At 38.7% G+C, this 26,176-nt stretch overlaps 1 protein-coding gene across 1 annotated transcript in view; it reads right to left on the reverse strand.

The window, feature by feature from the left end:
- Wdr70 (WD repeat domain 70) overlaps nt 1–26,176 on the reverse strand; it is a 226,461-nt gene that overhangs the window by 121,429 nt on the left and 78,856 nt on the right. The window contains exon 9 of the mRNA XM_027401331.2: nt 23,423–23,499. Within this exon, the coding sequence (XP_027257132.1) occupies nt 23,423–23,499 (77 nt within the window). The remainder of the gene's footprint in view (nt 1–23,422; nt 23,500–26,176) is intronic.

The following is a 26,176-nucleotide window of genomic DNA, read 5'->3' on the forward strand; positions in this document are numbered from 1 at the left end:
AGAATTAGGATCCCTATGACCTCCTCTTTATTCTCACCAAGCCAGGGGTAGAGACAAAATTTCTGTAAAGTTCCTTTATGATCAGTTATACCAGAAGAACACAGCTGCCTTCAGTCATACTAGAATTTCACTGGCTGAAGAAGCACACCTGAAGAGACTTCTGTCACACTACTGACCTCTATTTCCATCCCACTGGAATTCTTCACACTGTTCAGCAACCCCAGAGACTTCATTCCAAGCCACTTTACAACCTTTTGACCACTGAATTTTCCTAAAAATCACTTGTATTCCTCTAGAAGTTGTCTATAGAAAATGGATGTGTAAAGTTCTACAGCTTGTGAGCAATCACACTTGATTGTTTTCCTACATGTTGTGATTGTCCCTTTTGCTTAATAAAATTTTCTGCCCCTCCCTGTTTAAGTAGTCTACCACCATGTTGTACCACTGAGTCAGAGAAGCAGAGGGGAACCTTCCCTTCATCTCTACAATTAAGTGGTCTAGATCTCAATGAAAACGTTCCACTTTAAGGAGAACATATTACACAAGAGGTCATGGAGATGGCTTCAGATAAAGAGGAAAAGGAATGATGTACTGAAAAGAAGTGACTAATCTACAATGGTTCCAGAACACATCCTCTGACCATTAAAGTAAATGCAGTATCTGGCCCTATGTCTCTTGAGTTATGGAAACTCATGATTTATACTGAATGAGAACACTCAGTCAAGCCTTTCTTGGCTTGAAATTCTCTCATTATTATCACTAGTTTTAAATTGGCTAATCAAAATATCAGAATCTTGTTCTAGCATCAAATATTTTTTTTATTAACGAACATAAGTGTTAAATACAATGGACTTTACTAGTCAAAGCAGAAATAGAAACTAAAGCAGATGACATTTTCAAATATAAAAAGAAAATAACAAAATGAATTTAAAGTCACTAAAAGTTAACATAATTGATTTATAATTTCTCAAGAATTTCCAAAAATGTATTACTATTAATTAATTAATTAATATTTTTGGTAAACAACTTTACAGAGGTTGATGCTGGATTCATATATCTGGGATTAAGTGAGATGGAGGATGTGGAGAAAAGGTGAGGAAGGAAAGAGGAATGAAAAAACAGATAGGGAAAGGTGAGTAAGGAGGTGGAAAAGGGGAAGAAGAATAGAGGACAGAAGTAATACAAAGCCACTTCAGGAGAAAAGTTCATCTTTCTTAATGGGAAAAGTGTGGGAAATGAATATATGTAATTATAAGAACATCAATGGAAGATGAACTTTTAATATTCCTATGAATGGGTAAAACCAGATACAGCAAAGCTAGACATTCCAGCTCAAGAATGAGATTACTGTGAAACTAGCTGTTTTTCTCTACAGAAAACTTAAAGTTCATCTCTAAATATGTGCAGCTGGAAGACAATTCAGGAAAAAGAAACTTTCACCAAGAAAGAGGTATTTACAAACGCTGCTATTACCCTACATCCCTCAGGAAGGAATACCACGGCTCTAGGAAAAAACAAATATAATTATGAGCAATCCTCCTCCTCTTGCTGCAAGATATAATAAAATGGTGTTCAATAATCAACAGTAACTAAGAATCATCCCAGAGTAAGGATCATGGAATGTTCCTCTCACTGTGTTCATCAAAGTACATGGTATGACTCGTTACCAACAGAAATTAAAAAAATAAAAATAAAAAAAAAACACCTGATGGCTGCATTTAACGAACATGCCGACCAACAGGGGATAAAAGTCATTCAGAGGGCAGCGTTGGTGGCGCACGCCTTTAATCCCAGCACTCGGGAGGTAGAGGCAGGCGGATCTCTGTGAGTTCGAGGCCAGCCTGGTCTCCAAAGAGAGTGCCAGGACAGGCTCCAAAGCTACAGAGAAACCCTGTCTCAAAAAACAAAAACAAAAACAAAAAAAAAAGTGTTCAGATAAAAGCTATCAAATGGTACTGACATTATTTTTATCCTCATTCCCTACACAACACAGCACACCAGCTATTTCCACAGCATTTGCATTCTTTTAGGGATCATAAGTAATCTCGGGATAATTTCAAATACACAGAAGGATGCATTTAGGTTATCTTAAATACAACACCACTTTTAATAGGAATATAATAATATAGAGAAAAGAAATAAACTTTCATCAAGTAGTATTTGTAAATAAAAAAATTAAGAGTCAAAGTGAAATGTGATGCATTCAAACACATTCAGGGGGAGAGATGGCTTAGCAGGGAGAGCATCAGCCCTACAGGCTTGACATTCTCAGTTGATCCCTGGCACCTGCATAAAGGTAGAAAGAGCTGACTCCAGAATGTGGTCCTCCTACCACCACATATGCACGTTGGCAAACGTGTATCAATAAATACACACATCACACACTCAAGTAAATAAATAAATGAAATTTAGGACCAACTACATATACAATTCAGAATTTACAAAATGCTTAGCAAACTGTTAGAAGCATCTAGACAGGTATCACAGTAAGTCATCCAAAAAAATGACTTATACTTCTTTTGAAAATAGCACTCAAAGAGGCTTTCTCTGCATCTTAAACCAGAAATTCCTATAGATGATAGTATTACTAGAACTAGGCTGATCAGGATAGTTCTCACATTTAAATTACAACACAGAGGTCACTATTTCTTAGTAAATGAGATTATTTAGTAAAGGAATATTAGTGACATGATATATTCATCTCCTGTATATCTCATAATAAATGGAATGAGATACTTAACAAAATATTCAGGATTACCATGAACCAGCAGAGGATGCTCTCATTATAAGAAGTCGGGCACTTTTAAACTACAGTCACTTGCCACCACAGCCAACACTAACACTATCTATCCTCTTTTCACTAAGACTGACCCATGTCCTGTTCTTGGCTATCATGTGTAGAAATAACTTCAATTTTCTGCAAAGCAGGTATGGAAAAGAAGGGGGAAATGGAGGAGCTGGGAATTCTCAGCTGGGTTTGTGAGAAAATTAAATGAGTTAATAGGAAAAGCACTTACGAGGGTGCACCTGGCATGTAACAACTGATCAGTGACACAAAAACTGCCTCATGATAAATCTTGGTCTCCATAAACTCACTGAGAAAATAAATAGCCCATATTTGGTAAACTCTTTTTTGATTTATTCAGGGTTTGTGCCTCACCAGTGCTCTTTGGGCCCATGACATTAATCATGATAGCTGCTTGGGTGGTCATCAGCATCAGTGATGTTGTTAAAGCTTCTTTAAAATGAACTTCATAAATGTCAAGCACAGTTGTGCAACAACAGCTAACAATTTCTCGCACTGACAGACCACACATTTCACTCCATATTACACACCCTGTAACAACTGCCACCAGAAAGACCCAATTCAAGTCAGCTGATTTCCCCCCAAAGTTACTTAGGGGTTTTGGTTGGTTGGTTGGTTGGTTGGTTGGTTGGTTGGTTGGTTGGTTGGTTGGTTGGTTGGTTTTTTGAGATAGGGTTTCTTGGTGTAACAGTCCAAGCTGTCCTGTAACTCACTTTGTAAACCTGGCTGGCTTTGAACTCACTGAGATCTGCCTGCCTCTGTCTCCCGAGTGCTGGGATTAAAGTCACCATCATCACCACCTGGCTAGTTTTGTTTTTTAAGTCTCCATGATTCTATTTCTAATTATGATTCCAACTCAAACAGGAAATAAAAATATAAAATGTTGAATCCCCTCAATAATATATTCTTTTATAACACTAATTTGGATATATAGTGATTGGCAATTGACTCCCACCATCAACAGTGGCTCACCTCAGTCACTTGATCCATTTCATACATGGTGATCCTATGTTTAATGTTCTATAACCTAGACAACTGAACATATAAAGACCCTCTTACATTGCTATAGCAGGGTCTCACTGTATCAGGAATTGAGTGGCACTTGAATTCCACATATAAGGAATTCACTTTGACTCAAGCTTCATTACCACACCTTGATGAGGGCTCCATTTACTCTGCTTTCTAGGATTGATGGCCAATCCTTTCCCATCTTCCACAAATTACAACTATAAATTCCCCACAGTTCCAAGACAGCTTGTCTAGGTAAGAAGACCAGTAGTGATTTAGAAGAGATAAAACCTGACTAAAATTATAGAATAAATTTAGTAAGAATAAATTTAAAAGATCATTTAATGAAACAACACTTTCCTGAAAAAAATGAAAGAGAACAGTAATTCAAACATTAGTATGTGTACTTAAGAGTACAGAAGGGTGGCCTTGTGGTGGTGGGCACAAGCCTTTAATACCAGCACTGTGGAGGCAGACGCAGGCCTGTTCTACAGAGCGAGTTCCAGGACAGGCTCCAAAGCTACACAGAGAAACCCTGTCTTGAAAAACAAAACAAAAAACAAACAACAACAACAAAAAAAAAAAAAAAACAAAGGAAAGGAAAGGAAAGAAAAGGAGAGGAAAGGGAAGGGAAGGGAAGGAAAAGGGAAGGGAAGGAAAAAGGGAAGGGAAGGGAAGGGAAGGGAAGGAAGGGAAGGGAAGGGAAGGGAAGGGAAGGAAGGAAGGGAAGGGGAAGGGGGAAGGGAAGGGAAGGGAAAGGAAGGAAGGGAAGGAAAAGGGGAAGGGAAGGGAAAAAGGGAAGGGAAGGGAAGGAAGGGAAGGGAAGGGAAGGGAAGGAAGGGAAGGGAAGGGAAGGGAAGGAAGGAAGGAAAGGGAAGGAAAAAGGAAAGGGAAGGGAAAGGGAAGGAAGGGAAGGGGAGGAAAAAGGGAAGGGAAGGGAAGGGAAGGGAAGGGAAGGGAAGGGAAGGGAAGGGAAGGGAAGGGAAGGGAAGGAAAAAGGGAAGGGAAGGAAAAGGGGAAGGGAAGGAAAAAGGGAAGGGAAGAGAAGGGAAGGGAAAAGGAGAAGGGAAGGGAAGGGAAGGGAAGGGAAGGAAAAGGGGAAGGGAAGGAAAAGGGGAAGGGAAGGAAAAAGGGAAGGGAAGGGAAGGGAAGAGAAGGGAAGGGAAAAGGGGAAGGGAAGGGAAGGGAAGGGAAGGGAAGAGAAGGGAAGGGAAGGAAAAGGGGAAGGGAAGGAAAAAAGGGAAGGGAAGGGAAGGGAAGGGAAGGGAAGGGAAGGGAAGGGAAGGGAAGGGAAGGGAAGGAAAAAGGGAAGGGAAGGAAGGAAGGGAAGGAAAAAGGGAAGGGAAAGAAGGGAAGGGAAAAGGAGAAGGGAAGGGAAGGGAAGGGAAGGGAAGGAAGGGAAGGGAAAAAGGGAAGGGAAGGGAAAAGGGAAGGGAAGGGAAGGGAAGGGAAGGGAAGGGAAGGGAAGGGAAGGGAAGGGAAAAGGGAAGGGAAGGAAAAAGGGAAGGGAAGGAAAAAGGGAAGGGAAGGAAGAAGGGAAGGGAAAAGGGGAAGGGAAGGAAAAAGGGAAGGGAAGGAAAAAGGGAAGGGAAGGGAAGGGAAGGAAAAAGGGAAGGGAAGGGAAGGAAAAGGGAAGGGAAGAGAAGGGAAGGGAAGGGAAGGGAAGGGAAGGGAAAGGAAAGGAAAGGAAAGGGAAAAGAAAGGGAACGGAAAGGAAAGGGAAAAGAAAAGAAAAGAAAAGAAAAGAAAAGAAAAGAAAAGAAAAGAAAAGAAAAGACTTTCTTCTGCTTATTTTTCTCCCATTATAAGCATTCCAAGATTCATGACTTGGTATGAAATTCCATGGGTACCTGGAATTTTTTCCCTTAAGCTACTTTCCTTTCGTTGAATAATCTTATCTACACTGAACCCCAAATTCAAGTACTGTACCTACTGTGAAGACTCTTGGTCATCCAGTCACATCATCCTCCAAACACCACACAAAGCTTAGGTCACAGACATAGGCATGTGCATAGCTCTTGGTAACAGTAAACAAGAACATGGTACATGTGTTTGATGAGCCAACAATGATAGTCTATGGCCACTATTAAATTCAGCTGTAAGCCAAACTCACAGACTCCACAGGCCAGTATGTAGCAGAGTCAGATTCACAAATTCCCACAACATCTCTTACACAGGTAAATCACTTAGTAAAGTAGGAATAATCTGGGTGTGTTTTGTAAAAGAGACCGATGGCCTTCCATAAATTAACACAAAGTTAGAATTCCTGTATACAATGAAGTTTGCAATAAATTAACTAGCCAAAGGAAAAAACAATTGCCTCTTTTATGGGAATCTGATACTGAGGCCCTATGTGAAAAGTCCCTCCAGGAGAAAAGCAAGCCTTTCAGTAATTAACACTCAAAACAGTAACAGCAACTAGCTTTTAGTGGAGTGCTACTGGGTGATCAACTATTCTACACACAATTATGCTTACACCGGCACATTATTCATAAGTCAACATGGTGTCACAGAGAAGTCGAGACACTTGTTAAAGGCACACAACTAGTGAGCAGCAGAGCTGGACTCAAACCTAGACAATCCAGCTCCAAAGACCACCACAAGTGCTACATTGTTCTACCTTATAACTGAAGAAACAGGGATTGTTTTTGAAGCTTTGGAGAAAAGAGACAATAAGGAATTTGTGACCATGTCCTATACTCAAAAGCAGAAGTGGACATTTACACAATGGAAAACACATTCTATCAAGACCAAATGTGTGTGCATGTGTAAGCATGAGAGAACACACATGCAGACACACACACACACACACACACACACACACACACACACACACATACAATCAAAACAAGTTTCAGGAAACAGTACTACATGTGACACTCTGACAATACTTACTCTATTAGTTTAGTTTAAGAAAAAATGCTCATCAAGACTCCAAAAGGTTCTTTCCATGCAGTCTGAGCCAGGACCTGCTTCACTGTCCAGCCCTGGAGTCTGAAGGAAGATGCTCTAAGGCAGGTACACATAGTTATGGGCTTGAGGTACTTAAACCTAAGGAAGAAAGTGTGGTAATGAAGCCAGACATGAGCTCCAGCTCCTAACTCCACCCTGAAATAGGTAGTGACCAAGCCCATCATTTCCTTCTTTGAGTCAATGTTGTGCCAATTAAATAAACAGAATATCCAAAGTTCCTGACCACTGCACAAATTATAATAGGAAAAATGAATTTTCTTCCCACATGCCTTTTCAAGTTTACTCTGTTGGTTTAAACAGTTTTTACAAAAGCAGGGGTTGGGTTATTTTGAAACAGAAAGGATCCAGAAAGGATACCATGATTTACTGAAGGCTCCAGCACCATTTTATCTAGAAAGATTTACTCTTTCCCAGATCAGCTTGGCTCCCAGGCTAAAAAGCACCAAAAGGAAAACACTGCTCCAACCCTACGTCCTCAAGAACCTAGTGTTCTAGGAAGAAACAATCCAATATCCATTCCCATCCTGTGCCTGTAAAAATAGTACATCACTGCTCAAGGATCACAGGAGACTGGAAAGCATCCCATAGACGGTAGAGTATTCCCCTCGTTGTATTCAGGTCAAAGTCTATTGTCAAATGCATGGTGGGATTCACAACAGAAGTAGCATAAATGGCTATTGTGTTTAGCTGAAGATATCCACCAAAGATGGAAAGCATTCACAAAAAGCTATTGTACATATACTGACACTGTCTTTATCATCATTCTCTAAATAACACAGCACAGCAGCTATTTACATAGCATTTACATTGTTTTAGGGATAATAAGTAACCTAAGGATGATTTCAAATACACGGAAGGATGTACCTATGTCACATTAAAACACAATGCCACTTTATATTAAGGAATTGAATGATGATGCATTTTTATATCTATGGGATGTTGGGGTAGAGGTATGCTGTAAGAATGCCCTCCAGATACAAAGGAATGATAGTAATTCTTAGGTAACGTGAAAACCAAGACATACACCACCGTTTCTCTGCACATTTAGATGCAGATACACATTAGCTCTAGTACAGTGTGCTAATTAGAGAAACCTCATATGAATGACTAAAAACAATAAATTACATATTTAAAGTCATCAAGTGAATATGAACCTTTAATTGCATGCTACCAATAGAATCAAATTATGTACTGTAACAAAGCAATCCCTACAAAACTAATAAAAGACAGCAACTTAACAAAATGCACAATATTAAATGTTTACCACAACAAATGATTAAAAATAAAATATGAAGGAGGTGGGAAGGGGAGAAGGGAAGGGGGGAGGAGAACAAGAGGACTGAGACGGGAGGAATAGAGGAGGGCAAGAAAGGAGATGCCTTGATAGAGGAAGACAGTACAGGTTTGGAGAGAGGTCTGGCACAGGGAAAATGTTAGGGGATTCACAGGGATGACCCCAACTAAGAATCCAGGCAGTGGTGGAGAAGATGCCATTAATGCCTTCCCCTATAATGAGATTGATGCCTACCTTGGTTACCATTCCTGAAGCCTTTATCCAGTAGCTGTTCGAAGCAAAAACAGGCACCCAGAGCTAAGCACTGAACCATACTACTGGAATTCAGTTGTGGAGAGGGAGGAAGGATGAGCAAAGAAGCCAAGACGGAAACAGTGGACCTGACCTAGTGAGAGCATGGAGACCCTAGTCATAAAGCTGGGGAAACAGCATTGGACCAAACCAAGCCCTCTGAATGTGGGTGCCAGCTAGGAGGCCAAGACAGTCTATGGGACCTCTAACAGTGGAGCCAGTCTTTAATCCTAGAGCACAAATGGACTTTGGGAGCCCATTCCCTATGGAGGGATACTATTGCAGCCCAGATACAGAAAGAAGGGCCTAGGTCCTCCCCCAAATGATATGACAGACTTTGAAGGTTCCCCCATGGAGAGCCTCACTATCCTTGGGGAGGAGTTTGGAGGGGTGGGTTGGGGGGGTGAGGGGGAACACGGGAGGATGGGAGGGCAAGGGGATGGGGGGATGGATATGTAAATATGAGTAGTAGTTAAAGAATAAAAAAAGTATAAAAAATAAAATATGTATTAAGAGTACTAAAAAACTCATTAAATGTTCAATGATACATCCTCACCAAAAAAAAAAAATTTAAACAAAGTATTTTACAAAAGACAGAACAGTATAAATCTTTATACTGAGAAAATGGCAATTTTTTTCTGTATTTTTAAGAACACAGTTAATGTAGAAGAGCTAGATTTTTCTACTTCTTTAGTCTACAGCAACATCCTGTTTTGTTACATCTTATGAATGAAGTCCCTCACACAGAGATATAGTAGAAGAAACACTTTTAGTAACCACTTAAGATGGTTGTGGATTCTTAAAAGGGGAAGTTTCTTGAGTCAGTTTAATATAGAATACTGGTGATAAACCTTTCACATTCTTCACTGAAATGTAAAGGTCTATTTTGCACCTTGATTTGGACTTGAGCTGTGCATGACTCTGAGACATGTGCACTGGTCATTTAAAAAATACTGTTGGCTAAAATGTTGATATATTTCAGTGCATGATTTTCTAAAGTATTCGTTAATATGACCATGATCTCAAGAAAGCTTTTAAATACCTGGTGGCTATCAAATTTGAGACACAGATATATATTCTAAAATTTTTAAATTCAGCTTAAAAAAAAAAAATCAATGGGTACAAAAGCTCCCAGTTGTTTTCCTGCTGGCAACTCTGTCTGCATCAGAGCCTTGAAGTACCTTCCCATCTCAGACAGAAGAATAAAAAGATGTATGTGGGGTTGCCATTTACAAAACTAATCTTTACTGCTCCATCAAGGACATTCTTAACTAACTGGTGTGATTTTATTTTTGTTTCCTTTTTAGTTATCAGTTTGCAACAGTGCAAAATACAGTGACCATCAGTTCAAGTTGGTTCCACTACCTTGATATATGCCAAGGTGCCAGGATGTTTTTCACTGTATCTCTGCCATCACTACAAATGGCAAATTTAAGTTTAATATCATTATGAACATAATTCTGACTTAGAGATCAGCTTTAGGATCTCAGAGACCTTGCTGAGACACTCAAAAAGTTGCTACAGCAAACTATTTCTTATTCAGCATTGTCTCCCATATATATTTTGCTATCTACTACCCAATTCATAGTATGGGGAGAAAGGCATATGAATTATGTTAATCTCCTAAATCTAAAACAAATTATGTAAAGGAATCTGGGTAATCTCAATTGTTTATTGTGACCAGCTTGGAGTCACTTCTGTTGATGCTAACTTTTCTATTAGGAAACCCAAGTAATAGTTAGACTGGTTTAATGATTATTACCTCTTGTATCCACATTATATGGATGGATCTGTGAAAACTCCACAGGCAGAAAAGAACCAGGGTGGGGTCACTGCTCAGTGGTAGAGTGTGTGTCTAGCATGAAGGAGGTGCTGGGTTCAACTTCTTACAGTCAAAATGAATATCATTTTAAAAAGAAGCAGTAGTAAATGGGTACTTGGGAGGGCTGAGACAGGAAGACAGCTATGAGTTTTAAGCCAGGTTAAGCTACATAAATAGTTTCAAGCCAGCCTAGACTACAGAGAAAGAATCTGTTTCAAAATAGAAAAACAAAACACCTACCAATGACAATAAAAATACTGACCTAGCATACAAATGATTCCTTCCTCCTTGTCCACCAAATTTATTCTACAAAAAGATGCTAGAGCATTTTTCATGTAAATCTGATCAGTCATTCCCCTTCTTAAAATCTGGTACCATTGAGTTGTTAGAAAATGCAAATGCTGTGACCTGCTAAGACCTTACCTTATGCTGCTCTCCATTCTTTCCCCTCTGACTTGATAATGTCAGATTTCTGTGTTTCTAAAACATGCCTGTCTGGATTTTGTTGCTGTTCTTATTGTCTTCTTGTTGTTTGAAACAGGCTCTCACTAGCCCAGGCTGGTCTGGAACTCATTATATAGCCCAGGATGGCTTCAAATTTGCTGAGAACCTCCTCCTTTAGCATTTGAAGGGCTAGGATTACAAGTCTGAGCTACCACACTCATCTTAAAATGTGTTTTATAATGCTGTTCACTATATCTAAAGAGGCATCTTCCTAGCCAAGTAGTGGTGGCAAACACCTTTAATCCCAGCACTCAGGAAGCAGAAGTGGGTGGATCTCTGTGAGTTCAAGGCCAGCCAGGTCTACAGAGCGAGTTCCAGGATAATCAGGGTCATACAGAGAGACAATGTCTGGAAAAACAAAACAAAAAGAGGCATCTTCCTCTGTCGTCACACAAACAGTGACTTTTTTTTTTTTTTAAATCTCAGTTTAAACATCAATTCCTCAGAAACTTGTATTCTCCAGACTACTTTAGGCCTCCTCATAGATCTCTTAGTAGAACACATACTCACTGTTTGATGTGTACTGTGAATGTCTATTGTATTACAAATTCTAAGAACTCTTTCACTTATCTACAGTTTCTGGCTAAACCCATGTTTGAATGTTACTACAGGACTCAAGGGACCATATGAGGTTTAAACCCACCTGCATAATGTAAGATGTTCTTCATAAGCTAATACAGATCACTTTTGCTTCATTCTAAGTAATAGGTCTAAGCCCACTTCATAACCAAGCATCTAAGAGAAGCCTGTAGTTAATAGTTTGTGAGACCTTCACATTTTCTCCTACTTTATTTTGTTACTATTATAACAGGAAGAATTCTCCAGGAAAAAGCTACTGGCTTTACTCAGAGCACATTTTTAAAGCCAGCAACAAAAGCTAATGTTTTCATCAAGACAAATTTTAGAAGCATTATCACAAGGAAGGACAGTTTACAAGACAGAAATAGCTTACCAAGTTGTATAAACTTACAAAGTTTAGAAACAGAGTGGAAAGGGCAACTCATTATTCACACTTCCTTAAAAAGCATGCCTGTCAACCCGCCACTCTAACTCATGTTAACATGAAACCAAAAAGATGAGGATACTAGTCCACATTTGGGATGGATTCAGCAGTATAAGGCACAATAGAAAAGAGATTAGGAAATACAATGCAAATAAATTTGATAATTTTGACCACAAAATAATTCCTATTATATCCAAGTCTTTTTTTTTTGGGGGGGGGGGACTCCAGTCAAAAAAAAAAAACTTTTTATCTTTTATTATGAGTTTCAAGAATCACAAAATATATACTATGTAAATACCTTTAATTCCCATTCCCACAATGAAATTTATTTCATGGATTTTCACAGCAACAACATTCTTCTTCCCACAATACAATCTAATAAGTGGCCAACACAGCACACACCACAACAGTCCTGTTAACACACATATTCATTTAGAAATACAGGCACTGATCCTAGAGCCCTCATCCAGTGGCTGATGGAAGCAGAGGCAGACACCCACAGCTATACACTGAACTGAACTCTGGAACCCAGGTGCAGAGAGGGAGAAATGAGGATCAAGTCAGGACCAGGCTGGTGAATCCCACAGAGACAGCTGGCCCAAGCAAGGGGGAGCACATGGACTGCTGTCTGGGAGGCCATCACGGGACTGATCCAGATCCCTGAAAGTAGATGTCAACGGGGAGGCCTCGGCACCCTATGGGGCCTCTGGTGGTAGATCAGTGTTTTTCCCTGGTGGAAGAGGGGACTTTGGGAGCCCATTCCACGTGAGGGAATGCTCTCTCGGCCTGGACACGTGGGAGAGGGCCTGGGCCTGGCCCATGATGATGTTGTGGAATTTGGGGAGCCCCCACAGAGGGTGGCTGGTGAAGGGCTGGAGTGGGGGGGGGATTGACATGTGAAATTATAATTTTGTAAAAAAGAAAAAAAAAGAAAATAGAAATAAATAAATGAATGAATAAATAAAAGAAATACAGGCACTGCACTAGTTGAACTGATGCCACCTTGCATGAGAAATCCCCAGAAGAAATTCAAACTACCCTCTGTCAAATCCTCTGTTAATGGGATACTGGTAAACAAGTATTCAACTCTTTGTAGACTTCTACATTCTCCTTTTGAAATAAGTCTATAAATTAATAAAACAAGTACATAAATTAACAGTTATTCTGAAATTTTAAAAATTGTATTAACAGTTTTCTCAAAAAAAGAAAGAAAATGCTAATTAGCATTCCCTAGTTTATAATCCCATATATGAATTATTCTTCAGTATTGATGTTTCCTGAACAGAAGAGACTGCCAATTAAAAGCTGTGAAAGTACAGTGAACTACAATAAACTTGCAATTCATCAAGCATTCCTCCATTTTTAAAGGTGTAAATATCTTATGCTCTCTGCACATGGAAATGCAGAATGCATAGACATTTCATGTAAAAGCTATATAAAACACATCACGGTCAATGTGGCATTAATAAATTATATGACTTATCCCTGGACATATAAGGTGCACTCTTTACCATAATATGATAAATCTTGAAAGTCCTAGGAAAACTATAGATTAAACAAAGACTATTCAAGCATAACGGGGACAACCATATACATGGTTACTTCTAAATAATTCTTTTGACTGTTCAGAAATTCAATTCCTCCACAATATTTTATTAATTGTTTTGAGTAAAGAAAGCATTAGTGGTAAGAAGAATTCTGCATCTGTTTCATTAGTAAAACTGAGAAATCATGTTACAGGTTTTGAGGTGTGACATAATAGATTTATAAGCAGCCCCAATCATGTCACCAGTCTAATAATGCATTTCATCTTTAAAGTCAAACACGGAAATTCTCTTCCACCTAGCACTTTTAAATAATGTAGATTAGCATATATTTACTTTAAATCACTAAACATCCAAAATATAGTTAATAAATCTCCCAACAGTTCTTGCTGTTTTGTGTGTGATGCTAGACAAACCCAGGGCTTTGCACACACAAAGATACACCCTACCAAAGTGCCACCTCCCAGGCCCTCAGATAGTTTTTGATGCATTCTTTCAAATGTCTTGAAAGTGACTGAATAAATAAAGCCCTATTTTATGCTCTTGATGATTCCTAACAAAAACTTATCCTGGAGTCTCAGCTTCTCACTCAACTGATACTTTTCTAGGATCCTAAGTTTCATAGTAATATGTTTCTTGATAGAAACTGAAGCTTTTCTTTAAAACTAAGCAAGATGACAATGGGGTTAGAAGATACCACACAACCAAGAGGACCTAAGCTTGATCCCAGCACTCACACTGAGGGGTGGGAAAGCCAGGCACAGCAGTACATCAGGGAAGTAGAGACAGGAGGATCAAGGGGCTTGCTAGTAAGCCACTCTAGCTGAATTAGTTCAAAATTCAGCAAGAATCCCTGCCTCAAAAAGGGAAGGAAGGAAGGAAGGAAGGGAGGAAGGAAGGAAGGAAGGAAGGAAGGAAGGAAGGAAGGAAGGAAGGAAGGAAGGAAGGAAGGAAAAGAAAAGGAGGGGATTCATTCCCATTAGAGGGTGAAAAGAATAGAAAAATACTACTTTTTACCACCTAAAATTAATCCTACCATAACTATAAATAAAATTGAGCAATTGAGGAGATGCTTGACATCACTCTCCAACTCCACACACATGTACACACATACATGCTACTCGATGTTTTCTCTATGCTACATTACAAGTAAAAATAAGGCCATCTCTTGGTCTCTTTGTAGAAAATTAAATCATGTACAAACAGATAACTTGGGGCATGAGCGATGACTCGGCTGTTTAGTGCTTGCTGCTCTTGCAGATGACACAAGTTCGGTTCCCAGAACCCACATCAGAAGGCTCACAGCTGCCTGTAACACCAGTTCCAGAGGATCTGACATCCTCTTTTGACCTCCAAGAGCGCTGAACACATGCACAGAGAACTCGTGCATACATATACACATACACATGAAAAAAATCAATCTTTTTTAAAGGAAACTATTTTTAATACTCAAACACTCTAATTCAGATTTTAGATAACTGTGGTTGAATTTTAAGTGAAGGATTAAAACCGTAGTACTCACACATGAACCTAAATGGTAATATTTACAAGGCAATTGCAGCCATGAGCCGTAATTATAAGTTCCAAGTACCACCTGTTTAAGAATTTGTGGTTTTCTGATTGGATTCAAGGGCTGCTCCACAGGAGGGAATTCATGCCTAGTACTAAAAATCTAGGGAGGTCACAGGTCCTACTAGGATCCTAGACTGCTGTTTTGCTAAATGAAAATGCTGTCAAACTGCCTTCAAAATCTTTATGCTTATATACACAGATTAATGCTGCTCTCAGCCTTGGTCAAACAATTTCTTGGTGTGGCAGGCAGTAATGAATGCTCACTCATAATTGGTCACAATGCTGAGAAGTGAGGTTTGAGTGTGCAGCACTAAATGGAACATTTATATCCATCCCTGAAGGTAGGAACATCACGGAAGAGAGGAGGGTAGATGAATGTCAGAGCCCTGGGATAGGAAGGAATGCTGTCAACTGCCATAGTCCACATATGAAAGGGACTTTTCACCCAGGAACTCACAACATCGATGCTTAGCCCCATAAAACCTGCACAAGATACAGAATTTATGTAGATATGAGCTATGCATGATATGGCAGGACCTTGCTCTAAACTGTGCATTTTCAGTTTCAATGACCACATCACATAAAGAACCACTGTTAATCTAACTCTATCTTACTCATTCAGCAACCCAGACAATGCATACCTGCCCAGAATCAGAAAGAAAAGACTCCTAAGAGGACGGCAAAATCTGTGTTAAAAAAATCATGCTATTTAAATTAATTATTCCTTCTTTTTTTTTTGCTATACTTCTAAAAAAAAAAAAAGAAAGGAAAGAAGGATGGATGGAAGGAAGGTAGGAAAGAGGGGAGGGGAAGGGGAAAGGGAAGAGGAAGGGAAACCAGATCTATTCTGGCTCTAGCCTTCTTGGTAGAAGCAGAAAACTGAAGGAGAAACTGAAGTGTTTCTGTAGAACTAGACTGAAAAACAGCAACAGAAACGAAGGGAGCAGTCCCTCAAAACACTATAACTAGGTCTACATTGCCAAGGCACTCTCAGGCATAGTATACCACAATATAGTAATTTATAAATTATGAAAATGTTAAGCTGTATTCAAAACACTCGTGAATAATGCAGAAAACTAATGTTTTTTAAGTTTCCCTCCAAAATACTTAAAATAGAGGAGAAAAAACTTTTGAGTTATAGGAAATTTATTTTTTTGAAATCCATTTATGTGAACCATCATTCCTTGGAGAATTGTACAATTATGTTTACATATGTTATTGATTGTAAAAGCCAAATGAAATCTGCCTAGCAGCTTTCCAGAAAAAGCCTGCAAAATTCAGTATGTTCCACACATGCTCTAAGAGGAGATGCTCACCAAGCTGTGAAAGAAAGCTTCACATTCACATTAGCCCGTAGACCTATGCATGAACACCAACTACACTCAAGACTCTACACAGTCATTCCAGAATCGAATCTGTGAGTCAGCATCGGCTTATTTTATAGAAATCTAAAATCTGACAGCAAATTACTTGCTCACACCTACTTGTAGTGTACCCAATGTCCTCTGGTTCTAACTACAAAGTCCATTCTGTTCCCATGATGCCATGATGGGAATTTTTTTAACAGTATAATTCATTTTTATAGCCTTCAAAACTTTTAAAAATATTTATAATTTATTGAATTCAGTCATCAAAATAATTTATTATGAATCTTCATTTCTCAAGGTGTGTTCCTGGGACTCTACCCTGAGAGTGCAATACATGTTCCTAGCTGTGGCAAAGACAAAGAGTTGCACTGTTATGTTGAGAAAACACTTTCGGGTGTTAGGGTATCAATTGTTTGGGGCTTTGTTTTTGTTTTGTTTTGTTTTGTTTTGTTTCTTTGGGTTTTGTTTTGCTTGTTTGTTTGTAAGTATGACTCTTTGGATCTTTCCTGCATTTACTCTTTGATTCTGAACTCTCCAAATGAAGACCAGAGAATCTTTTCTCCACAGATGTCTTACACATCCTCGCAGTCTGAGACACACAGAGGAAACTCTAGTATAAAAATTCAATGTAGAAAATCACTGACTACTCAAATCTCATAATTTAAGCAGTATTGATGTGCAGAGCTTAAAATACTCTGAAAATAATGCCAAGAAAAAAACTGATTAAGTGGAGAAAGGTTGGCTAGTTAGCTATTAAGTCTCATGAACTCTCCCTTTCTACATCTTAAGATCAGCTTTTTGGGGGGGTGGTATCTATATAAGTAGATATTAAGAAGGATCCCCCATAATACTTTTATTTTGAAGGCTTCAAAGGTTTTTAAAGCTAAAAATGGCACAACAAACACCTATATACTATTTACAACAAACAGCACATACAATTTAACAGTGCATCGACTCTGTACTCACAATCTCATTCTTGCTGATTTTGCTATGCTATGTAAATCTTGCACATCTCATTATATTTTGTTTCTCTGCATCTTCATTGTTATATGGGAATAACATCTTTCTTTATAGCCACAATCTTACATATACAACTACCTGTGTAGTTTATACCTGATGTGTAATAACTCATTCATAATGTTTAGAAGAACAAGCACATACTATTTCTCAGGAGACTAGCAGTCCAGAGTTGTCCACTCCTAACTGGGTTAACGTGTGTATTCCACAGTCAACCTGCCAATGTAGTCCAAGCTCAAGTTTGAAGTTTAGCTGACTATAAGCTAGTCTAGAATAAACTAAGATTGAACTCTTTCTTCTCCACTGGATCATTCACCCTGCAGAAGGGTAAACAGGACTTGATCAGAGAGCAATGCGACAGCCTAAGGGAGCAAAAGTATGCACTAACTCTGAAGAACCTTATGCTGAGAACACATCATTTCTGTGACACTGTAGGCTAGCTCAGACAAATGGTGTGGGGACTAGCCACCACTTCCTAATGGAAGTTGTTACACAGACATATTGCAAAAAAAGCATGAGGTAAGGAAAGATAAAGAATTGGAGTCATTTTTTCAGTACTCTGATCCATTATTAAAATGTCCCCAAATGTCCCTTCACTGCTGCTTTTTCTGTTCTTTTTTTTTTCTCTTCTTTTCTTGGAAGAAAAAGAAATGAAATCAGGATTCACAGGTTATATGACTGTGTAATGGCTCCCATGATCTTTTACTTCAAAGTCACCCCTACCTTTTCTGTCTCTTCAAAACATTCCCTTTTCCATTCAGAAGCAAAATGAACTAAATTTTAAGGTCTACTCATTTCACAGTACATAAAGTTAAACTTAGGGCTGGTGAGATGGCTGAGTCAGTAAAGAAGCTTGACACTAAGCATGACAACCTGAGTGCCATTGCCAAGGCCCACAAGGTGTAAGGAGAGAACTCTCTGGCTCCACACACACCTTGTGGTGGGTACATGCTCCACACATTAGGGTAGTTGATAGACAGATGAAGACAGACAGACAGACAGATGATAGAGATATGTGCATTAGGTAGGTAATAGAGAGAGAGATGATAGAGATATGTGCATTAGGTAGATGATAGATGGATAGAGAGATGATAGATATAGAGAGATAGACAATAGTTTAAAATAATAAAATAAATACTGCATATATCTTTTACTTATAGGAAAAATCATCCTAATTCCTCATATATTTTGCAAGTTATAGATTCCTCATATATTTTGCAAATTATAGATAGTAACATCTTTAAGGATTTAAATTACAATTTCCTTTTATCCATTAGTAAATCCATTTCCTCTTTCATTAATTTCCATAAAAGCAACTTACAGTAACATACACACACACACACACACACACACACACACACACACACACACACACACTTTAAAGTCCCATGTGAAATTGCCCCATGTTTTTCCCGAAAAGAAGGTAGCACTGACAACCCTTCGATACTGCTGCCTGTCATCTACCTGATGCCATTGCTGGTGAACATTTAATATTGCATGTGTGGCCTAACTTTCTCCAGACCACTGCAGTCTTTGTTAAAAACTGAACTTAGATGCGTCAAAAGAAGTTTCTAGATCTGAACTTCTCCCATGACTGCAGAAGTCTACCCTCAACTCACAAACTGTGACTCTGCCACATCTCTGGCTCCTCCTCTTTCACTAAAGTCTTGGTTCTTTAGCAGCCACTGTAGTTTTTCTTCACTGAGTTACTGTATGTGTGCCACTGCCCAGCTACTCCTCCATATTCTGTCTCTCCTGATGACTGATGGAGACAAACACTATTATCCAGCTTTAAAACCCTGGAATTCATAGACAAACATTTCACAGTGAGTTACTACAGAAAAATAGACAGGATTAGAAAGGAATAACAAGCACTGAGGGGATGACAAAACTTTGCCAAAAAAAAAAAAGGCATTAAAATGCAAACAGTTGAAAGTTTTCTTCAAAACACAACCCACTACTTCTGCCTCAAAAAGCAATTTCCTGCAGCTGAAACTTTTACCAATTTTTCATTATAAGGGAGGAAAAAACTCACAAATTCTTAGCTCTAACATTTTGCTTTCCCTTTCACATTACTTGAGTCTTCTATTAAGGCTGCAATGGGAAGCAGAGTGAACAGAGAGGGAGGGGACCACTCTGCCACAAGGAGGTGGCCCGACAAAAGCACTTCCGATTTACTTTATAGAAAAGTAAGGTAACTGTGACAGGTGAGATGCTCTCTCTTTCTTAAAACTCTGTGACTGTTACATGCATGCCGAAGTGCTCAATGACGGCTGATTTAACTGCTGCTCTCACCACACAAACAGATGGAAGCATTTTAGAGCTGGAGGTACGTGTGCTTTAATCAGCAGCTGTCTTCCACACACTTCCTTAATAACTTTTAAGTGAGTCCTGCATTCAGGTATGAATTGATTTACTTCAATGAATGTGTGTGGATACACATGCTATGGTAGACATATGGAAGTCAGAGGACAAGAGTTAGTTCTCTCCTACCATGTAAGCTCCAGATATGGAACTCTGACCCACTGAACAATCTCAACAGCCCTTTATGGGTTCTTTTTAAAGAAAATATCAAAATATATAGATGAACACAGAAAAAAAATGCCAGTTATTTCTTTATCATCACAAAATCATGATGAACTTTGAACTCTAAGGACATGAACTATTTTTTTAAATTTCAACTTAAAATTATATTTTAAAAATGTATACAAAATAACAGCCAAATCTAACCATTTCAGCTGTGAGCAAGCTTTTTACTAGATGATATAGATAAACTGCAAGACAAGGAAAGACTTTTAAGATTTAACTGAAAGTTAATATTCATAATGGGATTGGAGAGTTGGCTCAGTAGTTAAGAGCACTTGTTGCTCTTACAGGAGACTGGAGTTTGGTTCCAAGGCCACATAGTAGCTAAATGTAACTCCAATTCCAGAGGATCTGACGCCCTCTTCCAGCACACATGTGGCAAGCAAACATACATTCAGGGGGAAAAAAAAATCCACATAAAATAAAAATAATAAATAAATCTTTTTTAAAAAAGGAAGTTAATCATCACAATTCTGAAGTGGTATGAAAATGCATAGACTTAGAGGTGAATATCAAAGCCTTTCAGACACTGCTGGGTAGAGCACAGCCAGGAGGTGGTGGTGCACACCTTTAATCCCAGCACTCAGGAGGCAGAGGCGGCAGATCACTGTGAGTTCAGGACTAGCCTGATCTAAAGAGTGCATTCCAGGACAAGCTCCAAAGCTGCACAAAGAAACTCACTGCCTCAAAAAAACAAAACAAACAAACAAACAAAAACCCTACTTCACTATGTTTTTACCTGGAGCTATAGAGAACACTCAATTGTCAGTTATTTGCCAGTAATAAATCTTAGTGATACTTCATGTAGGCTTATACTTAAATTTTAATTAACATAAAGAAAACAGAATCATTATATAGTTTTGGTTTTGTTTTTTTTTGGGGGGGTTGTTTTTTTTTGGTTTTTTTTTTTTTTTTTTTGGTTTTTTCGAGACAGGGTTTCTCTGTGTAGCTTTTGAGCTGGCACTCACTCTGGAGACCAGGCTGACCTCGAACTCACAGAGATCTGCCTGCCTCTGCCTTCCAAGTGCTGGGATTAAAGGCATGTGCCACCAACACCCGGCCCATTATATAGTTTTGTAGTAAGTTTTGTAGTATTCTACCAACAATTCAATAAAAATCTGCCAAAGAAATAAAAAATTCTTGCCACTATTCATTTTTCATAATCCAATACTAAGTAAATAAAAAGCCCTGAATCTTTTTTCAATTGAAATCTCCAAGAAAACCACAAAACAATGTGCCTAGATCTACCTTGCAAATAATATGATCATTTAAATTAAGATAAAATCTTTGGAGCTCAAAGCACGGAAGATCCCGGGAAGGGTGCTAACCCTGGATCCCTTTGTGTCAGTATCTTGAGCACTAACTGAACAAAGATGGGTGATTACCTCATAAATCTCAGACGTAGGAAGACAGTTAAAGTGATAATAGGTAGAATGGTAAGGAGTCTCAATCAAGAAACCTTACACATTCTATTATTTGGTACATAATATCCCAACTTTTCCTCCCTACATTAGTTTGTTATAGCTACCATAACAAAGGGGGCTGGAGAGATGGCTCAGTAGTTAAAGAGTGCTTGCTGCTCTTTCAGGGGTCCAGAGTTCTGATCCTAGTGCCCACATCAGGCAACTCACGCTCTATAACTCCAGTTCCAGGGATCTAATGCCCTCTTCTGCCTCTGCAAGCACACACTCATTAACTCCAAAAACAGTCACGCTCTAAAATACTGAGTACTGAGGAACAAAATCCGTAATACATGTCCTTCCCACTTTAGACAGATTCTCTGCTGAGGACTCAGATGGTATTAGTGCCCCTACCCTTACCCTATGTCACACTGTTAGCCTGTAAGCTACTACAAATTACAACATGACTCCCCATCACATGTTATCAACCCACAAGTAAAAATGAATTTCTTTTATAACCATTTTTATCTTCAATGCCATCATCACCATTTACTTCCAAGAAAATTTTATTAAATTCTGCTTTATTATGCACTTTCCACTCCAGTAAAGTTGATGACATGAAAGAGACTGCCATTTCCCTTCTTCCTTTTTTCATTTCATGCCTCCATCAGACTAACCTCAATCTCCCTTTCACACCGAATTTTCTGGAATTGAAACATCAGAACACTAATATCTATGACACCCATTCAGAGATCCTCAACTTAACCTGGTGCAAGTTATGCCAGAACAAAACAGTAAGTGCCACCTTAGCCTCCACTGGAACCATTTCTCACTCCTCTTACACCAAAGCTAATTCACACTTGTGTTCCTTCCATGCATGATTGGCAAAAGCCATCAAAATTCTTCCCTCTACTCCAACACTGCTGTAAAGCCACAGGTTAGCAAACATTCTTGGATGTGTTAAGCACTAAGTGCATAGCACTGTAATGACATAGGAGGTTGAGGTCAATGGCTATCTATGCCGTGAACTTTTTATAGAAACTATGCCTTTTTTCCAGTTGTCCAAAATGAGACAAAGAACAGCATAAAGCAAGAATGAGGAGCAGGCAAAACAGAGTATCACTGCTGAGACCTGTTCACATAATCTTTGCTTAAAGTCTAATTGCCCCTATTAAAATCCAGACAGGGAGCTGGAGAGATGGCTCAGAGCTCAGACCCTTTACTACTCTTCCAGAGGACATAAGTTCAGTTCCTAGCATCCACATCAAGTGGCTGGTCCGGGGAAGCTGATGCCTCAGGACTCCATAGGCATCTGCACACGTGTACATACCTATACCTCTCACTCTCTCTCTCTCTCTCTCTCTCTCTCTCTCTCTCTCTCTCTCTCTCTCTCTCCATAGTATACCTGTGGAAGTCATAGGACCACTTGCAGGAGTCTATTCTCTCACTCCATTATGTGATCAACCAAGATCAAGCTCAAGTTGTCAGGCATGGAGGCAGGTGCTCTCACCCTCTACACCATCTATCTCATCAGCCCTTTTAACCTTCTTTTCCTTAGTTTAACTTTATCCTAAACAACACTTACCACACATAAAACTACTCTATTTAGCTTTGGGTATACCCGCACTTTTGTCTTGTAGCACTCACTTCCAATGGAACACAGACCCATGACAGAGACGCAGTGAAGTATACTTGGTGAGCATTCTATGACTATAATGTTCCACAATTCAGACTATAACTAACTACTATTCTAAGTCAAAAGCCAAAAAAAAAAAAAAAAAAAAAGGTCAAGCGGACAGACTTCTCTTAAATGTGGTAAAGGATATTGTGCTTCAAGTTTAGTGATCCCCACACAGAACTCTGGTTGAAAAGAAGGCCAGCTTATACAGTTCAAGGAAAGAAAACTGATGCATTCCCATTTCAAATGGAAGTCAGTCTTCACTGCAGGGAATTGTTAGTCATACTTTCAAAGTTATTTGGATCCTCTTACTAGCATCAATCTAATCCAGTGTGTCCCATGATAAACTCTACTGGAATTTACAAAATTTCTCATTTCCACAGTGTCCTTATTTGTTTAACTAAACTTTACACTACAACTAAAGTCAAAGAAAGTCAAGAATAGGAACACATAAACATCAGGATTACTATTTCTTACTATACCAGGGTTGCCATGATACAACTGTTAAGAGATACTGAAAGATATGAAAGCATTCAAAAAGTATCAACAATACTCACGCATCATTTGAGCAAGTCATAAATTCTCCTTTTATTTTGGGATGCCATGAGCCAGTATGAAGCATTGCTGTATGACCCTTAAAGAAAAAAAGAGGTGGTGTTAAAGGGTAAAACATAAACTGACATTACACATTTAAAGATCCCTCAAAAGCATTCTATTTTACTTTTAAATCAGCATTATTTTATCCCAATCTCATCTCATAACATGTTTTATTTCACTTTTCTACCCCTCTCTGACAACTCTGGGAACTATCAGTGCTTACCTCTAACAGGTACCTAATAAGGGGGAAGTAGAATAAGTGATGTGTTCTCGTTAGGAAAAAAATTAAAGGGAGAACTCAAGGCAGATAGGGCCTTCTTTAAAGTTTACTTAAATGGAAAATAATTAAGAAAATAATTTACAAATAAGCAAAGCAAGAGATCAAGGAAGAAAATCATTACTTCCTGAAACTATGTTAACACTGATTCTACAATCTAGCTATAAGAATAAACGTAAGAGAAAAATATTTACAATTAGCAGGGAAATTTTCTCTACCTAACATAGAGAACACAACAATAATAGAATTGAAGCAACATGGTAATGTTCTAAAAATTAGTGTTCAACCAAGTCAACCAGAGTGCACATCAAATTCACATGCATATATGAATACCTCCCACACCACACTCAGGTAGCACAGTTAGGTAGACTCTCATATACAGTAAGTCAGGATCAAGCAGGCCAGAAAAGAGGCTAATGTTCTTTTAATAGAGTTATGACAGTGTCTCTAACAAAGTCCAAAATAAAGCTATACCTTTAAAAAAAAAAGAAGCAGAATATACAGATTAAAACACCTTACAGGGAAAATAACAGTACCTCTCTGGAAAGAATGAATTGGAAATTGGTACCTGGAGAATATTTCCTGTCCAAATTGTCCACAATACCTCAAATAGCATTTGGTGTCATCCTAACAATTCTATAAAACAAGCATGGACCACCAAGGTGGAGACTCTTGGACTACAGTAGGAGACATGAATTGAAGCAATCCCTATGGGAACCAGACAGAAAGATGGGGATCTCCTTCCCTATATTTGAACTTGCAACAATGTTTCCCTCTACTTGCCTATCTACCTAAACTTCAAACATCTATGTACAATAGGAAAACCTTGATTTATAGTCTCTAACTAATTTTCAATTCATTTCTCAGTCAAGCTACAAACTTAGGAGTCTTCCTTAAATACTCCCCTAGCCTAATCCTCCAATCTTCCAGATACAAATTCCATCTACCAACCAGTCTCTTGCTGAGTCTATCAAAATTCATTTCACATCTCTTACACCACTGTTACTCTTCTATAAGCAAACGTTGTCTCATGTTTCCTCATCAGTTTTTTTTTTTTTTTTTATGTTAACAGTCTCTTTACTTTAACTCTTATGTGTTCCACACACCATGGTAAGTACTTTAAAATATCCATCTATTGTAGCTAATGCAGACTCGTGAATGCCACCAGAATGTATTGCACACATAAGAAACTGTCAAGGGAGGCTGGAAAGATGGCTCGGGGGTTAAGAGCACTGACTGCTCTTCCAGAGGACCCAGGTTCAATTCCAAGAACCCACATGGACATTTCCAGGATGAAACACCTATGGAAAAAATGCACATAAAGTTTTTTTTTAATTTTTTTAAGAAAAAGAAAAGAAATTGTCAAAGAATAAATTAAAGAAAAAGATACAGTTCTAATGCTACTCCTCTGTATCTAGCCCTTTAGCTTCTAATATCTTTAAACAAGTCTAAACAAATTGTATTTTCTGCTTATTGGTTTCCTTACAACTTCACTGTGTTCCTTCTTGCCCAAATGCACCAGCTGCTGCCTGCCTTTTGGCTCTCTCTACTACACAGAGCTCCTTCTACAGATAGCATGCTTTCCCACCTGCTGGAAGCCTCGCTTATTTTCACTTTCATTTTTTAAAGTTTTTTTTTTTTTTTTTAAGATTTTATTTATTTATTATGTATACAGTCTTCTGCCTGCAGGCCAGCAGAGGGCACCAGATCTCATTCAAGGTGGTTGTGAGCCATCATGTGGTTGCCGGGAATTGAACTCAGGACCTCTGGAAGAGCAGTCAGTGCTCTTAACCACTGAGCCATCTCACCAGCCCTATTTTCACTTTCTTATGATGGCTTTTGCATTCTTCCAACCTCAGTTTACAGGCCACTTGATCCAATAACTAACCCCAGAACTTTAAATAAACATAGCTTAACCCACTGTTCTTTCCCACATCACCTATTTCCCTAATAATAGCAATCATAATGTAAGATTCTTTATTCATTTATTTGGCTTTTGAAAAAAAGTGAAGTTTTCATACTTGAGTATTCACAAACAAATATAGATGGGACAATCTAAATCTTAACATGAATGCAAACAAATGAACCTTGCTGTGTTTATGAAAGGGTAAGAGGAAGGTAGAGGGATGTATACCCCTACAATGGACTGAATTATGGTCTCCCAAAATGTGTCCTTATCCCTAGGATCTTTAAAGGGAATCTTGTTTGGAAAAACAGTATTTTCAGGCATAAATAAGGATCTCAGTGGATAAATCTACAATCCCTAAGGCTCAGGAAAAACCACAGAAGTTAGAACAGAAGAGTACAGAGTATAGAGACAGGGCACCAGGACAACTGCTTATGCATAGCATCATCCAGATATAACAGGGAAGCTTCACCCAAAGAATCTCAAAAATATGGTTGCCTAAACATGACCTGCATAATGCCAACACCAGCT

Source organism: Cricetulus griseus, chromosome 2 (genome assembly GCF_003668045.3).
Source record: "Cricetulus griseus strain 17A/GY chromosome 2, alternate assembly CriGri-PICRH-1.0, whole genome shotgun sequence".
Classification (NCBI taxonomy): Eukaryota; Metazoa; Chordata; class Mammalia; order Rodentia; family Cricetidae; genus Cricetulus; species Cricetulus griseus.